This window comes from Neopsephotus bourkii, unplaced genomic scaffold, assembly GCF_033783945.1.
Source record: "Neopsephotus bourkii isolate Nb327-2 ecotype Australia unplaced genomic scaffold, CSIRO-AGI_Nbou_v1 NB_1373, whole genome shotgun sequence".
In the NCBI taxonomy this organism is placed as follows: Eukaryota; Metazoa; Chordata; class Aves; order Psittaciformes; family Psittacidae; genus Neopsephotus; species Neopsephotus bourkii.
In genome coordinates this window covers 4,682,827-4,699,779 of record NW_026901852.1, presented here as the reverse complement: position 1 = coordinate 4,699,779, position 16,953 = coordinate 4,682,827, and the positions used below count along the sequence as shown (strand labels likewise).

The following is a 16,953-nucleotide window of genomic DNA, read 5'->3' as shown; positions in this document are numbered from 1 at the left end:
CATGGAAGGTGAGAAACAGCATATAGTAGTATATATAATATTAACATATATAATAATATAGATATTGGTCAGATATATCACCCTCCCAGCACTTGCGGCAGGTTTGACACAAGCCCAGATCAGTAAGAAAAAGCATCTTCTGTCCACCACCTATTTAATAAATACAGCCTTCATTTTACAGCTCTGAAGGACTGAAGTGTATACTCAGGGGGCAATCATAATTCTCTGAACCTCACCTTCATCTTGGTGCACTGTTAAATCAGCACTGTGTTTACAGAGTAAATGGTGACCTAATCACCACAACAACTAGTTGGGATTAAAAATAGCTGAGGAGACATAATAGTAGCTGCGAGATAAAATCCCTCTTAAGCTTACTGATGATATAGTAAAAAAACAAACCAACCAACAAAAAAAATCCCCAACAAACAAACCCCAGCCAAATCCCGTAAATGGCCACATCCCTGCTGTCTCTCCACCCCAATCCTGCTTTACAGCCCATCAGAATCATTATAGCCTTGGGTTTTCATTCATGTAGGTCTCAGCTGGGATTTAGGGACTGGTCTGAATAAACAGGGTCTGGAGGGGTAAGTCAGGCGCAGGCAAGACGCACTTTCAGAGATGTGTTGGGTTCTCCTGTATCCTTGCTGGAAACACCAATGACTTGTTGAGATGCTTTTGGAAAACTGTCAGTTTGGTTCTACAGATACTCCACAAATTCCTGAGATTAAAACATACGCTACTTAACGCTTGCTTGAAAGAGATCACTGTATGAATACACACACAGCAGAACGAAGAAGCATTTGTAACTTGGGGGATGGCTCAATGGTTTTGTATGAGGAGCAAAAGAAGCTATGGAGCTGTATTATCCTGGGTTTTTTCCCCACTTGAGAGCAGAAACAAAGTAAGAAAGTGGTTTGCCCTCCTGCCCAGATGCACAGAACTTGTCCATAAAGCTGCAATAAGCCAATATTAACTGCACAACCACACGCTAACATAAAACTTTAAAGTTCCTGATTTTTTCAGACCATCTTTTTGGAGGCAACACCCTAAACATTCCCCTAATCCAAGAAAACTGCTGATTCCACATATTCGTACACAGAGGAAGGGTCAAGACCAGAGCATCTCTTTGACTGAAGCTCAGATATAAAAATTCAGCTAAAGCTACTTCACTTCTTGTCTGGCAACACATTTGATGAGTTTCTGTAGAATGGAATATAGACTATTTGTTGTGTCACACAATGCAACTGACAGAGAAGCACAGTGGATACATTATCCAACACCAAACTCTTTGTAATAACAGTCAAGTAAATTAAATTACAAGCCTAACTGTTTTAAGGCCTAAAGATGCCCATGTATATCAGAGTTTATTATGGTAGGTTTTGTTTCAGCTAGATTTCCTAGACCTGAAGAAAGTCCCAGAGGAAAGAACCAAAATCAGAATTAGATTTCAGCTCAAGAAGTAAATAGCATGATTAAATGAGAGTTACTTTGGAACATTAGTTATTTATCAGCCAATTGGCCTACTCCATTAATCTACTTTCCAAGCACACAGTAAAAGACTCTTTCCCTTTTTACATACTTCAGAAAGATTATCCATTAAAGGTAGCCTTGTAAATTCAAGAAAACAGTTACTTTTTTCTTATATAAGCAGTCCAGATTTTATCCTCAGCACATAACTACTTCATTGTATTGCCTTTTAAGCAAACGGAGCACAAGAACAATACATGAGAAAAAAATCCCACCAGCTGCACTATAACCACACTTGCTCTTCCCCTTAGTTTAAGAGAAGGGTTCTGTCAACCTTGTGCCAGCACATAGGCACCAAGGTATTCATAATTACTAAGGTATACAAGACATTCTCAATGTTGGAGTAGTTAACAGAATAGCATTTCACAAATAGCTTTAGAGGACTAAAACCATTCTATATGTATTTATTATTTGTAAATAAAACCTGCCTTTGTATTGCTCATTCCCTTATCCTAATGCTTACCCTAATTCTCAGTTTTAACAAGGCTATCCCATTTGAAAATAATGGGAAAAGGTTCAATGCTCTAAAAGTTCTGTTTCTACCACAGCTAACAGCAGCTCCTCCTTGGAACCTGAAAACAAACATACTTAACGTTTACGAATCCACCATAACAAACAACACTATAGGAAGGCAGAGATATCAATTTCTGACACTTGTGATGCGTCTCCTAAATTAGGAGCATAATCCCAAAACTCCTATTTGCAGACTACCTCTGATATGCAAGATATTCCCAATGAAGCACAGAGGATAAATATGACAGGAGATGATCAACATCAGAAGTGAAAGGGACATGACACAGAAAGGTGCTGTATACTAAGGGGGGGTAGCTCAAGAGCAGCTAAAAATCTAAGTGCTAAACAAAGCAGAGCCAATCCAGCCCTTGCAGCATCCCTGCAAAGCACAAATCCTCAGAAGCTCAGGTAAGTTTGGGAGGATGGCACTTGCAGAAAGCATTCGTATTGCACACTGATCAAATTAAGCTCAAATGCTTTAGCTCCACAGAGGTGAAACCACAGCAGCTGAGCCATGGAAGTCAAGCTGTTCCAAGCAGGCCAGAACACCAAATCAGAGCTCAGCCCAACCTCTGCTATGTGCTATTGCAGTGAAAGGGAAACATCAAGGCACTCACGTAGCCTATCTACAAAAGCCCTTTCCACATCTGCAGAAATACAGAAAGGGCAGTGAGTGCAGAACCCAGAAGGGGCAAAACCAATGTATGACTGGAGGAAGTGACCAGAGTCATTCACGAAGCCCAGCAAGCTGTGAAGCGCCTGCATTTTTGGTGCTGAAATGCAAGTCCAAGCTGCTTGATGTTACCGTACCACAGCAGTGTGCTAACCAATCAATTTCAACATGAATTCAAGAGATTACATTTCTTTTTGCCAACTCCAAATAAGAAAAATTGTAAGGGCAGATGTTAACACAGAGGCAAATAGGATTACATTAAACATGTGGGCTGTGCGCGGGGAGATGCTCAGCAGTAACAACACTTGATCTATTTTTCTATGAAGTCAAATAACCTTTGCAATAGTCCACAAAGGAAAGTATTCAAAGCTCCATGGTTTGAAGTACATAAAGCGAGGCTTGCAAGAATATTAGGAACAACATACATTGGCAAGTGGAGGGACAAGGTCGTGTAATTCACCACTATCGCAGAACAAGATAGTACACCTGACAATAGTGACATTCTTTACATGTCACTGGGTAGAACAACGCAGACCTGTAGTGAGTTTCCTGCAATCTGCAGTTCAACACCTTGGCACATCCAAATGCTTGCATTTCCAGGCACCCAAATTGCACCCATTAAGAGAGAGCAACTGACTACTCTGAGCTCTGGAGAGCGGTGCCATCAGGGCTGTTTCCTCGCCCAGAGGAGGAGCTGACAAGAGTGACCCCAGCTTGGCAGATCCCTCTCCTGAAGTAGAGGTGAGTGGAAACTGAGGCACAGAGCATCTGCTCAGAGGGGCACAACTTCTAATAAAGCCCCAAGTGAAGGGTAACTGAAAGCAGTCATTTAGCTAGTCAACAACTGGGGGGACTCCCATTTGTTTCTATCTGGACGAGAAGTTAAACAAGCCCATATAGCATTACACCGTTGGGGTCAAACCTGGTATAATTATATGGGGACTAGCAGAGAACCTGCCTGAGCTGCAGATCTGGCTTTTCATACAACTGGGCAACAAACATACGAATCCTCAAACACCACAACTGAAAAGGTGAAGCCAAACAGTAAATCATATTCAGTGGTATCTGATTTGTCCTGAGCCTGGTTTCAGACTTCTCAAACACACACTGTCCACCTAGAACAGTCCATTTGACACACCATCCATTCCTAACAAAATAACTACATCCCTCAAATAACTCAAAAACACATGATGACTAAATAATTCAAAACCACATCAAGATATTCTACAAACCTGCCCCAATTGGGACCTATCCACTAGCTGCTGTACTGCACATTAACCACAGATACTGTTCCCTAAGCTTTTATTATTTTGCTAGCGTGTTTTACCCTTTTACTCCTGCTTTTTGCAGTTTCTATTTATTAGCACTCTAAGAAACAGACTTTGTATCTAACACTGTGCAGATAATGATTTTTTTAGAGTTAAAATAACCATATTAATCGCAGGTCAGTGTCTTGCACTGACTTTAAATGTGGGAAAACAGCCTATCCAAAGTGCTATAACATTTGTTCCAAAGAAGGCAACTGCTCTTTTCTATTGACAGCACTTCAAATGAGAACCTGAGGATGCTCCTCAACTTAAATGGACCATTAAAAGAATCAAATATTAACTTCCACAGTGCATCTGTTTAACAGTAAAAGAACTGCTCCTCTAAACATATGTTCCAGAGCTGCCTGGAAAGCTGGTAAACCAGATTACCCCCACCACCTTTTCTCCTCAAAATTGATTTATAAATGCTATTAGTGAGTCAGGTTAGATTTCATAGCTGCGTATCTGGATAAAGATCAAGCAAATAATACGACAACTGGTGAACTCAAGGCAATAAATCTATCCTGTAATAGTACTGGAAAATCTAAAACCCCATAAATAAATAACCCTGCTTCACTAGCTACACAGGGTAAGTGCCCATTCGGGACGTACATATGCTCACAGACAGGGAGACACAAGCACGGTATCTTAAATCCCCCCTCTGCTACTCCCCCAGTTCTTCCACAAACATTAATTTACACAACAATCCCAAGAGCCAGATAACCATTCCCCTGCTCCTCAAAGAGGTAGAAAACGGTCAGGGGAACACCATCACAAGACTGTCACGAGACTGATGTAAAATCAGTGACAGGGTCGGGATTAGTGTTCAAACCAGCCCGGTGAAGCTTCTATGTTGCAACAGAAGAGCATTTCCACAAAGTACTCCAGCATGTTGTCCTGCAAGATTAGACAGCACTCAACCAACCCCTCACTGTGCTTGAAAATAAGAGGTTAAAAGTGAAGAGGTTAAGAGCACCCCGTTAAAAAAGGCTATATCACAAACAGTGTTTTTTTAAACATGCACACTATTTCGTTCTTCTCCTTCCTATAATTCATTTTCATAACTATATTATACGGTGCTATAATTTTTTACTCCCTTGTTCAACATAAGAGGACACAAACCTCTTCCCTATTCTATAGCCTGCACAGAGGATGAATGCCTAGAACAAAATATACTTGAGGCAATTATTTAACCTTAACACATTAGTGCTTGATAAACTGAGGGAACTACATGGAAAATGCATGGTTTATACTGCAACACTTCCCCCATTACACTGTCATAGGGTGACTCAATAAAAAAAAGCTATTATACAAACCAAAACACAGTGTTTAAAGTTTAGTGCACCATCAACTGCAAAGTACACGACAAATAACAAGATAAAATTCTTAGCCGGTAAATCACATCGTTTATGAACACGATCTGTAGTCAGACCGGCAACCTGAGCCAATAATAGATTCAGCCTTGTGAGTGCCTGCTGTATAAAACAGACACAACAAATACCCTGTTATGAGCCTTGGTGGACCTTTATTCGCTTGCTAAGCCTCCACCGTGCCAGTGCCCTCGCTCATCTGCAGGAAATGCTTACAGGCTTGAAGCCACGACTGGAGATTTATTAATCTCCACCTGTAACTTCTGCGTTAGGGATCCTTCAGTTTTATTTTGACGTTCAATCCCAAGAACCAACAGGAAAACGCACTGAGGCAGCGACACAAAACTAGCGAGTCACTTCTCCTCCCTTCGGAAAGTTCCTTATGACCCCCATGGCAATGCCCAGCGCTGCATCCCGGCCAGGCGGCAGGCCTTGGCACGGCGCAGCGCCCTGCGCTCCCGAGCTGCCAGCCGTCTAGGAAAGCTCGCCGGCACTTGAGGAACTCCGCGAGCCGCACATCTGATGCGACCTCCAGCTTCTTGGGCTGGAGCGAGGATCTGTGCCAGTGTGTCAGTTTTATAGCAATCAGCACGGGTTTATACAAGCGGGCAGTTACATCCATAAGGTTTTAACCCTGAAACGCGTTTTGCTAAGGGTGCTACCCGTCAAACCCCCGTCCTCAAGGGACAGATGTTTTCCTAACAACAAGGTCCTAACATACCAGGCGGCTAAGCCCTGCCACACCGCGCACCAGAGCCACTCTGCAGCGCGGCGGACCCGCACCTGCCCGCCGCCCACCGGGCACAGCCGGGACCCGCGGCTGCTTCCTCGCAGGGCGCTGCTGCCCGCGGTGCCGCCCGGCGGCCCCAAGGACCGGACAGGGCGCTGCTCCCCCGCTCCTCTCCCCTCCAGCCGCAGCCCGGGCTGGGCGAACTCTTGCCGCTGGTCCGCGCAAAGGCTTCGAGCCCTCGCAAAGCCCCGACCAGGACGGCCCTGCCGCGGGCGGAGGGGGGAGCCGGCGGAGGAGGAGGAGGAAGAAGACGAAGCGGCCCGGAGCCTCTCCGGCGGCCCCCTCACCTTTTCTTCTCCTTGTCAGCTGTCATCGCGGCGGCTGCCGACTCCTGCGCCGCCTCTCGGGCCGGGGCGGGCTCAGCACCTGCCCGCGGGACTCGGGGGCTCCGCGGGCGGCGGAGGCGAGCGAGCGGTCGGGGGTCGGCGATCCGGTTGTGCCGGGTCGCCCCCGAGGCGGGCGTACAGTCTCAGGACACTGCCGAGGATTGTACGGCCCGCCCGGGGGAGGCGGCGGCCGCGGCTGCTGCGGGGCAGGAGAGCGCGGCGGCGGCTGTGCGGCTCGGCACCGCCCGCGGAAAGTTCTCACTTTAAACCTCGGGCCGCCGCCGGCCGCGGGGGCAGGCCCGGCCCCCTCCGCCCCGGCCCGGGCCCGGCCCGGCCCCGCCGCCACCGCCAATGGGGGCAGCCGGGCGCCGCCGCCGCGCCCCAGCCTCCCCGCCCCCGGCCTGCCCGGCGGCACCGCGGGGGGCAGCGGGGCCGCTCCTGCCCCACGGGCAGCGGCCTGCGGGGACGCCGGGACGCGGTGTCCGCCGGCGCCGCTTTGGGTTGAATTGTCCCGGTTTTGGTTGTTTGACAACTTTCTGTACTTTTTTCTCCACCACACAGCGGCAGGAGCACCGCGGCACCTGCACCGCGCCTGCGGAGCTGCTCGGGCAGAGGCGGCCCCTGCGCGGAGCTCCGCTCGGGGAAAGGGGATACCCCCCTGAGCCATCCCGGTCACCCCAAGCGCTACCGGCACCCGCAGTACCGGCCGCGCCGGAGCGAGCTCCGTGTGCAGGGCCGCGGAGGAGGGATGCGCGAAGGAGCGCAGCGGCTGCGCTGCTGCCTCCCTGATGGGACGTCCTTCCTCTGCCTGGTTTTTCAGCTTCATTTTCGATGTCACACCGCGTATTTCAACTCCTGCGCTTTTAAGAGCCGTAGTTGGCGACGCACAGTGAACTCACAGGGGCAAGAAGTGCCAGAGCTCATCTCACGCCAGCATCTGCTGTAGTTGGCTGGTTAAGATCAATGTAAATAATAACAGTAAATAAGGAACCCTCGACTTTGATTTTCATTTGTTTTACACTAAAGCAGACACGGTTTTCCTGATAATATCTTTCATCACTGTAGAAACTAGTCCTATCCTCATGTTTTAAGGCTTACCTTACGGCTTTGCATCTCAAACCAAAATGCACACCTCTGCATTACACTGCACCAGGTGTCCTGTATTTGTGGAAAAATGGTATTACTGCAGGCAAAATGAGCCAAACTAGATTTATTTCTTGCTTATCCAAATGTGAGCGATTTCCCCAGGCCCTTTCGTAGGCTGGTTTGTGTACAATGGGTCAGAGAGTGTGGGTTTTTTTCTTCTTTTACACAATATGAATGTTTGAAGAAATGCATTTGGGTTTGGATTTGCATATTCTGCTCTCGAGTCTAAAAAGAGCTACACATGCTTACACAGCAACAGCCTAATTATGTGGTAACACTTGGGGGTTTTTTCTTGTTATACAAGAGAACCCAAACAAAAGAAACCCACAACTATTTAAAACCCAAGTAAACTCAGTCAAACAGAATTTGTGTATGCAGGACTAAATTTAACCTTCTGGGAATACAAGAATGCAACAGGATCAAAGAGCCAAGTCACTCATTTCCTAGATTAAATAGGCCTCTTCATCCTTCATTGATCTCTGCTATGTCAATGCTTCTTGCTGTATCTTAAAGCACTTCACTTGGATAAACAACTTGCCTTCAAGCATCAGACAAGGAAAGCATTCGAATCAACTAAACCTAAACCACTTGGTAAATTTCAGATATTGCACATCTAGTCCATTGGCCTGACTCTTGTTGGCTTTGCCTACAGGGATGTAGTTAGTTGATTAACAGTCTAAACAGAGGGAAACTGTTGACCAGCAAGGCCTCAAGGTGCTTTGACAACAGGAGAATTCACATCCAAGTGTCACTCAAGAACCACCACCACCTGCCCTCCTCCATGGGGAGCAACTGGTAAGCTTCAATGCCCTACAAAACCAGAACTTTGCTGCTGCACTGGGAGGTGATGCAAGCAAGAACAAGTGATTCTTACAGCTCCCTTCCAACTCCAGCTCCTGAAGTTGTCCATACTACTGCTTCCTGCAGCAGAGCTCCCCATCTTGACCATGATGAAAACAAATGGCCTGTCTTCCGGAGCTGACTTCAGTTGTTAATTCCCCTTTATTCCTATGACTATTCAGGGAGGAAAAGATCAACTATATCTCTGCCATTCTATTGAACACATTCTGCGACAATAAGGACCCCCACAGCAGAAAGTACTGTTCTTCACCAAGAAGAAAAAAAGAAAAAAAGAGAACCACATAATTTTATTCTTAAATGCACTTCATGACTGCTTTGATCTCCTTTATGGTCAGTCAATATTTATTAACAGCAGCATCCACACTAAGGTGGACTTTCTCTAATCTTAGACTATTCAGAAGTTCCCATAGGAGCCACACTGTGAATGCATTTGCTCTATGAACATGCATGATTTACCCTGCAGGAGATGACAACTGCCAGGAAAGGCAAGAAAAACCTCAAACGCACAGTAAGCACAGTTTGTCCTCTCAATTACTACCACCATTGTAAACGCTCTTTCTGTTTTTTATTCCCATGTTACTCCTCACATTTCATCTTGCATTTGCTACACTTAGCTTAGTAGGTATAGCTCAGAGAAAAGCTTGTGAAAGGGGAAAAAGTACTTAAGGAAACTCATGAGCTGACCTTAGCAGCAGTTGGCTTCTATTCCTACTACCCTATCCAGCAAGGTTTCCAAACAGGGCTCCTTGCTTCTGGTGGTTAGAGATAACACAAGCTGTTATAGCATCTGCTCTGTTCTGGGAATTACAGATGACCCACATTGCTCCTATATGAATTATTCCAGAGATGTTATCGTAACAGAAAGACTTTGATTTCCTAAAAGCAACCTTCAGGTGAGGTATTTGAAAAGAGTCATTAAAACAGTGGTGTGTGAGCAATTTTTACAACCCAACCTCGAGTCTAAACTACACTGGCAAATTAGGAAATACACACCAATAGTGACTGAGCCCCTGGTGCTCAGCTCACCCTCCTGGGGTTCCTGGACAGGAGCACCCCATCACCCAAGCAAGATACAGGGAAGCTTCTGATCACTGCCATTTATTCTGAAACACACTACTGATTTAGGACCAGATATGCATCTATATGTAATCAACCCTCTAAATCAGTGCTTACACCAGTTTGAATGCACATAGCTATCGTGAGTGAAGTGAAAGCAGTTCTAGTACTCTGGTTTGCGCATGCATGTTACTGGCACCTGTGTTGACTGAAGAGTACTGGTAAAACACGAGTTCAATGCTGTTCAGCAATTAAAGCTCCAGAGTAGTCAGAAGAAAACATGAATACTGCATCCCTTGCAGGGGAGGCATCCTTATTAAAATTAAAAGCAGCTATTAAAAAACAGATAGTTGAGAAGACAAAGTGTTCCAGATTCATTAATAACCCCTGGTTGGTTTCTTTCTTTTCCTGGCTCCTCAATACTGTGAGAAAATATGACAGCAAAAAGTTGATGCTTGCAAAACCAGATAATATTACAGGAAAGAGCAGGGGAGAAAGGAGAGCCCTGCTAGTGCAACACTGCTGATCCTTTGAAGGAAAGAGGATTCTCCACTTAGACCAAAAAGCTACAGCCACAGAGCAGTTATTACACACGACAGCAAATAAGACAGAAAAAACACAAAACTTTGTGTGAAAAGGTCAATGGGACAAAGCAGAGATGCTCAGATGGACATAGAAAAAACAATGCCTGAAACATGGTGAAGAGAATACGTTAAAAAGGAAGTCCTGTTCCTTGTGCAACCAGTCACTTCCATTCATTCACACCTTCATTCCTAATTACAGGTGTGTGCCTGTACCTTAGCATAAATGTACCTTCTGCAAAATCAGGAGCCAAGCCCTTTATACACACTGGCACCAACCACTTGCCAGGGTAGGAAACAGCACCTCAGCTAGCACACCTGTGGACTCTTTAGGACTCCTCTGCCTCTTGCTACAGATTCACACTAGAAAGAGAATTCTTACACAAGAGCACGATACTGCTTTTACACAAGAACAGATAGAACAGCATTCTCCCTCTTACCCTAGGCAGAAAGCAACAGACACTATATGCAACACTGGACCAGCCAGTTTAAACTGTAATTTTGAAGAACTACATTAAGATGTCTTTGAGAGGCTCCAAACACTGAGCGCACACCTGTAAGCAAGGCTCTCGGATAAGCTCTAGCATTTTGAGCCATTGATTAGTTAGACACATTCCAGACCTTTCAGCCATCACACTCCCAAGAAAAAGAAAAGACATGATGGCCAAAATGTTGAGAATGTACCTGTAAGTATTAGAAGGCTTAAAATTACTGAGCTTATCTTTTAGCCTTTTTCAAAATGACATACTAGGGATGTCTTAGGCCTATCCCAAGGACAGGTGGTAAACCAAAAGAAGTCTAATTAACATAGCAATGTGTTGCAATAGAATCCATGTAGAGAGAAAACAGATGATGAATAAGTACATAGAAACACTCCTGATATGATGCTGGAAACTCGCTTTAAAATGTAGGGAGAGCTCAACCAAGAAACCAAGGAGCAAACAGCTTGTTACATGAGGTCTTTTGTTTCAGGTTTTCCCCTTGACCTTCAATAGCTTAGAATCTAGAAACACATTATTCACAGTTACTTTTTTATTGTATTGGCCTGTGGAGAGTAAAGCCTGAACGCATTTGCTAAGCAGGAACCTGATTCATCATCTAGAATACAAACAACTGCGCAACAGCCAGGGCAACCACTCAGAAGCTTAAAGACTTAGGGCACCGTGTGAGACTCCAGTATATTTAAAACACTACTGGAGAGGGGTGAGCTTAATCTAGGAACATAGTTTGCTACTGTATGCTTTTTTGGTATATATTATATATATATATATATTATAGTCCAATGTAATGAAAATAAAGCCTGAAACAATGCAATGTTTCTGGAATATATATATTTCTCATTTTATTAAAGGAACATTCATACCACAGGAAATGCAGCTCTTAAATCTTTTAATCTCTAGCAGTTCCTCTAGATGGTTTGCATGGCACATGGGTGATGCTCAAGCATACAATGACTTTCTCTATAGCAGTAAAATTCCCAATGAAAACTCAGGTTAGAATGAAACTGAAGCAATGAGCTCTCTTAATGCCAGCACTAAATGCTGATTTAGCCTTAATCCAGATAAACAGATTTGGGGTTTGTTTTTTTCCCACCAAAGACTAATTTACTTTAATGAAGATCTTGAAAAGTGTTTAAAACAGTCCTTCATAAATTACTGCTATTTAACAAGGCCACTGAACATATTAACCCTGCAGACACTTGTCACTTAAAGTAAGTGACAAATTACTGTAAAACTACAGAAAAAATCCTATTTCTTCAGGCACTGCAATACTAAATGCCAAATCCCTGCCAAAAAAAATAGTACCTTTTCTGGAAGCAGAAAACTGCCATAAAAAGATCAGTTCCTTACCATTGCATCCTGTGGAAGGATAACATGGTATTGTTCTCAGACACCTAGATCTTTTTCTTTTGTCCTAAAGAAAGGCTAGTTCTTAGTGAACAAGGTTCTTGGTAATTGAAATCCCAGCCCAAAGGTACTGCTGTACAACTCCCACGTGTATCCTGGGTACTCTAAAACCTTAACTGACCCGAGGCCATCACTGATACTCACAGTGGATGACCATAACCAAGTCTTCCCTAGCTCTAAGCCAGTGATGAAAACAACTTCCATGAGGATGTAACCTGGAGCAAGAGTATAACTCAGGTCTTGGAGACATCTGGGACAGCCTTCACCTACCTTGCACACCCCAACTGCCCAGACAGCCAAACTACTCACGAGTTGCCTCAATAACCACAAGATTACAGCAACCTGACTATTTAAAATACTGGTCAAGTTTGCCTTTTTCCCCTTTGCCCTGAAACTTGTTCTATTTTGGAGAACCGCTCCAGGCACGGGGCCTGACATCTGTTTCTCAAGTAAATCTGCTCCTGGAAATATTTATAGGCTCTTAAGGAGAGATAACATAAGAAAATGGTATCAATACAAGTGATTCATATACAGATAAGGAGTTGGAGAGTTGTCCCCATTTATCCCCAAAGCCATCTCTGTGCTTTGTATTTTTCTTCCACATCTATGTGCTGCATGCTTTGTGTGAGGTACCTGTTATCAATAATGACCCTGGCTGTGCATACTATAAGACATTCCTCTTCATTACACTGTAATATATAATTTATGCTAACATATGCCATTTCTACTGAGAAAGAAAAGAATGAGATTAGGGGAAAACTGCAAGTATATCCCAAGTCATTTATTTCTGTGGGGAAATAAATTTAATTGCATTGCAAGTTGCTTTGGTAAACGAATGCTTCAACATTCTCCAAACCCTTAACCCTTTGGTTTCAGCAGTTATTAGAATTAAACCAAGAACCACCACTACACCTTGCTGCAAATTAGCATTAATGATGAACCCAAGATAATTAAAGTTAGTAGTGAGTTTGGTCACAGCACATACATTCAAATAAGAGTTTATCATCTCTTTTTTTCATACCCAAAACATTAAGCAGCAACACCACTCACAAGGGTATGTACTCATAATTGCACAAAGCCAAAGTTGGGAACCATGTGAATACCCTTATGTAGACACTGACTCCAGGTTACCCTTCATTTAGATTGCTACAGATGGCTGCAGTCAGATTTCAAATACCTGAAAAAATCCCATTCGGAATCTGAGACACTATTATACAGGTTTTCTTTCTTTCTTTACCAGTGACAAAGCAACTGGTTCAGAGATTCACACTGCCTTTCAAAAGGTCTTTCAGAAAGTGCTAAAACCTCTGAATCTCCATCTCCAGTAAGTTTATCAGAGCTCTACATCTACCCTCTGCTTCAGAGCAGTTGCAACAAAAGTGTTTGCTCAAGCTATGGGAGTTGTTGACTTATTGATTTTATATGATATGCCCTGCAGACGAGGTTAAGTGCAGCAGCCCAAGGAAAGAGCAATGTTTAGAACTATTTTTCTCTTCAGACAGCACGGCTTTGGGAACGTAGGCAAAACCTCCAATTACATTTTTCAAATAGTGGAGCATGTTAGGCCAGTAGGGCCCAAAATCTTGGCCAGCCTGACAGGCTCAGCAGGTTTTCTGCCTGAGCTGTGTCACCAACTCCAAGCCAAGTACAGCAGAGTCCCAGGCATGCCTTGCATCAGGAGTGAACAACGAGCAACACGTGAACACCACTCTCAAGTTTTCAAAGGCACAGAAGGAAGTTTTGCTGCAAGAATCCTACAGAACATCCATGTAAATGATGAAACTGAAAACAGGGCCTCCTGCTTCTCAACTATTAACCAACATTAACGGCACGTGGATCAGGCAGTTGGAGACATTTCCCACCATCTGCACAAGCTGCTTTCATTCTGCTGTATGATCACTGGTGGGATGTTCTAAAATGTCCACTGACACCAGTTTCCAATAAAACCAGCAGGATTTTGAAATCACAGCATCTACTCTTATTATCACAACAATTCAGCTCAAAGCAACCTTGGGTATCAAAGCTTTTCCCTAAACCGACATGGTTCCAAACACTGATTGCACAGAGCTTCTTCTGGTTACACAGATGCATGCTTCATTAAAAGTCATTCAAGCAATGCATCTGAGCCTCAGAAAAACACCAGAAAACATGCACATCCCTCACGGTCTGAAAAATGAGAGGACATTAATGATTTGTAGCTATGTCCAAAGGCAAGGTAACAGCCACGAATCAATGTCCTAGTTAATTAAACCATGATTTGATCTGAACACATTAAAGAAGTTTTAAGTCCTTCATTGGCTGGATACTCATTATTTGGCTCAACACAGGGTGCTGGCGTATTTCCATAGTTACAGGCACAAAGATGACTTCAGCAGAGCTCTTTAATAAGCTGAATTAACTCAGTGTTCACATTATTACCACCACTTTTACTTGGTATCTAAATCCATATTTTAGGTAGTTTTCATTTCTATGGTGATGTCCTATAGTTTTGTCTCTTAAAAACATTCTGGAAGGGAAGATGCTTGCAAACAAATGCTTTTTGATGGAAACAGGAATTTTTGCAGTCTGAGTGTATGCAACTTCAGAAGAATCTTGTATTTAAATTAAAAGCTAGTTCTTATTAAAAATTCTGAATACTTTTCAGAGTTATTTTGACCCGAAAATACCCAACATCCCTATCACCCAACCTAAAATAATGAAAACAGAAAGACAAGCCTGAACTATCTGTTCTGTCAGGCAACTTTGAATTCTTTTCCAGTAAAACCTGGCAAACAAATGAGAGAATCTCCCAAGAGATGAATAAATAAGTAATTTATGTCGAAGTTTTTACATTTATTTAATAAATAACAGACAGATTATGAAGTATTGAGATGAAAGCACTGAGGTTGGAAGCTGTACTGCTCAGCTTCTGGCGTGAAGCATGGGGTGTTACTGGCAAGTACCAGAAACAAAGCAGGGCTGGTAAGTACTGAGCTGAGGGGTTAGCATGTGTTCTCCTCCTGCACTTACGTGGGATGACTTCTCACTTTCTAGCTGAGATTTTCGGTCTGTAAATAATATAGATTGTTAGTTCCTATTAGCTGCTGCAAGGGCTGTGAAATACCCCTTTTGTGATATGGAAACTTCAGCCACAGGGGTGATGATGGGGGGAAAGAAAAAAAAGAGAGAGGTCCACAAAGTACTATTCTGATTTATCAAAACAATCCATGCCTTGTAAATGGGGTTTGGGTTATTTTTCTCTTTGAATTTCTCCTTTTTTTTGCAAAGTTCTTTTTAATCTTCATGCTTTAGAAGATGTTCGTAAAAATATTCTTTAAAAAAGGTAGTTCTGCCATTCTGGGAAGTCTCTAACATGTTTTTCCCGTTACTCCAGAAGAGACAAGTGGGATTTCCAACAGTTTGAGGTTGTACCTAAGCTGGAAAGAAGCAAAGCACTCTTCAGTGGAATATAAAGGCTCCCATGTTTTTGTCTGCCATATGACACTGTCAGTGTTGTTTCTTAACTAGTTTTTGTCTTGCAGGAGTCTGCTGATGAAATGCCAGATCCTTACTGTCCTTTGAATCCTTACCTCCTTTTCCATCTTTGCCAACAGACCTATCCCGGACTCCCCCTTTACAGCTCTTTCCCCAGGTCACTCCATCTCTTTCTCAAACTGACAGATCACTTTCACTCAAAATGCTCCATTTAAAGACTCGTTAAATACAGTTGTCATAAAGCCATAGATATAAGCCAATAAAACAGCATATCACAGAGAAGCTTATTGGTATCTTTTAGATAATTCTTGGCAAGAATCCATCACAACTCTTGATAAATACTCTCATGTTTTATCCTCCCAGTTGAAAACCTACACTAAATGTGAAACAGCCTGAACTGCTACTACATATAAAATGTGATAGGCTTTTCACAATTAATAAGAAGTTTTATCAACTTCATTCCCCTTTGCCTCATCTTCCATCCTGCTTCTTGACTCCTCAGGCAGGTTTTTCTTCCCTGTGTCCTTCTACAAGTGGTTTTCTGCTCTTTTAATTATTCCTAGATAGATCTCCTGAAATTTGTGTATTGGAATAACTGGAAAACACCATAAAAGCATCTGCCCTGTAAAATACAAGGCAAGAATAGGTTTGCTTTGTAACATTGGCTGGAATTCTTCAGTTCACAAATTTAAGGACCACATTAGTACTTAGAGTTACAAACATACTAGGTACTGAGGTTCAGGAACTTAACCAAAGTCATTAAACTCCAGGTTAATGCACTGCACTGCTCCAGGACTGCACCTGGCAAACAGACTCCATGTTCACTTCACTGTGTAACTACTTAGCAAGACTAAGCTTGGCAGTGTCCTTCCTTCAGGTGCTGCAAGTCTCCATCACCTTGTGCTTCCTCAGCCTTTGCACAGGCTTGTTGGCTAGTTTTTTGTTACTCCACTATGAGCAATTTATGTGTTAAAAGTAATTAAAGTTGGGTGAAGAACTAAGCTTTGCCAAACCTTTCTATAAAGCTCCCTGTCCCTGTTACATTTTGAGACCTGTCAGTCATGTAGTTTTACTACACTCAACATCCAGTTTAGTACTCAGGATCTTCTGCTAAATCAACTCACTCAAGTTTCCAATTTAAACAGTGTATGACATCAGTTGAAATGTTATACAGGAAGCAGAACCCATTACTTAAATAGATTTTGGTTTGTGGTGTGTATTTTACACCACAGTACTATTGTGTGTTGCTAAGTTCATTCTTTAGAAGGTTTCATATTAATTGTTCCATTATCTTCCCCAGAATACAGCTATAATTCTTCTAAAACTGCTGCTAAAATGTTAAATTCTGGGTCAAATCTCTATCTTTTCCATGGTTTCAAATAGCTATTTATGGAAGAAATCAGTATCCAAGACATCCATTCA

At 43.2% G+C, this 16,953-nt stretch overlaps 1 protein-coding gene across 1 annotated transcript in view; it reads right to left on the bottom strand.

The window, feature by feature from the left end:
* Positions 1-6,790, bottom strand: part of EPAS1 (endothelial PAS domain protein 1) — a 74,176-nt gene extending 67,386 nt beyond the window's left edge. The window contains exon 1 of the mRNA XM_061367212.1: positions 6,468-6,790. Coding sequence (XP_061223196.1) covers positions 6,468-6,493 — 26 coding nt within the window. The 5' untranslated portion in view covers positions 6,494-6,790. The remainder of the gene's footprint in view (positions 1-6,467) is intronic.
* Positions 6,791-16,953: the final 10,163 nt, after the last annotated feature.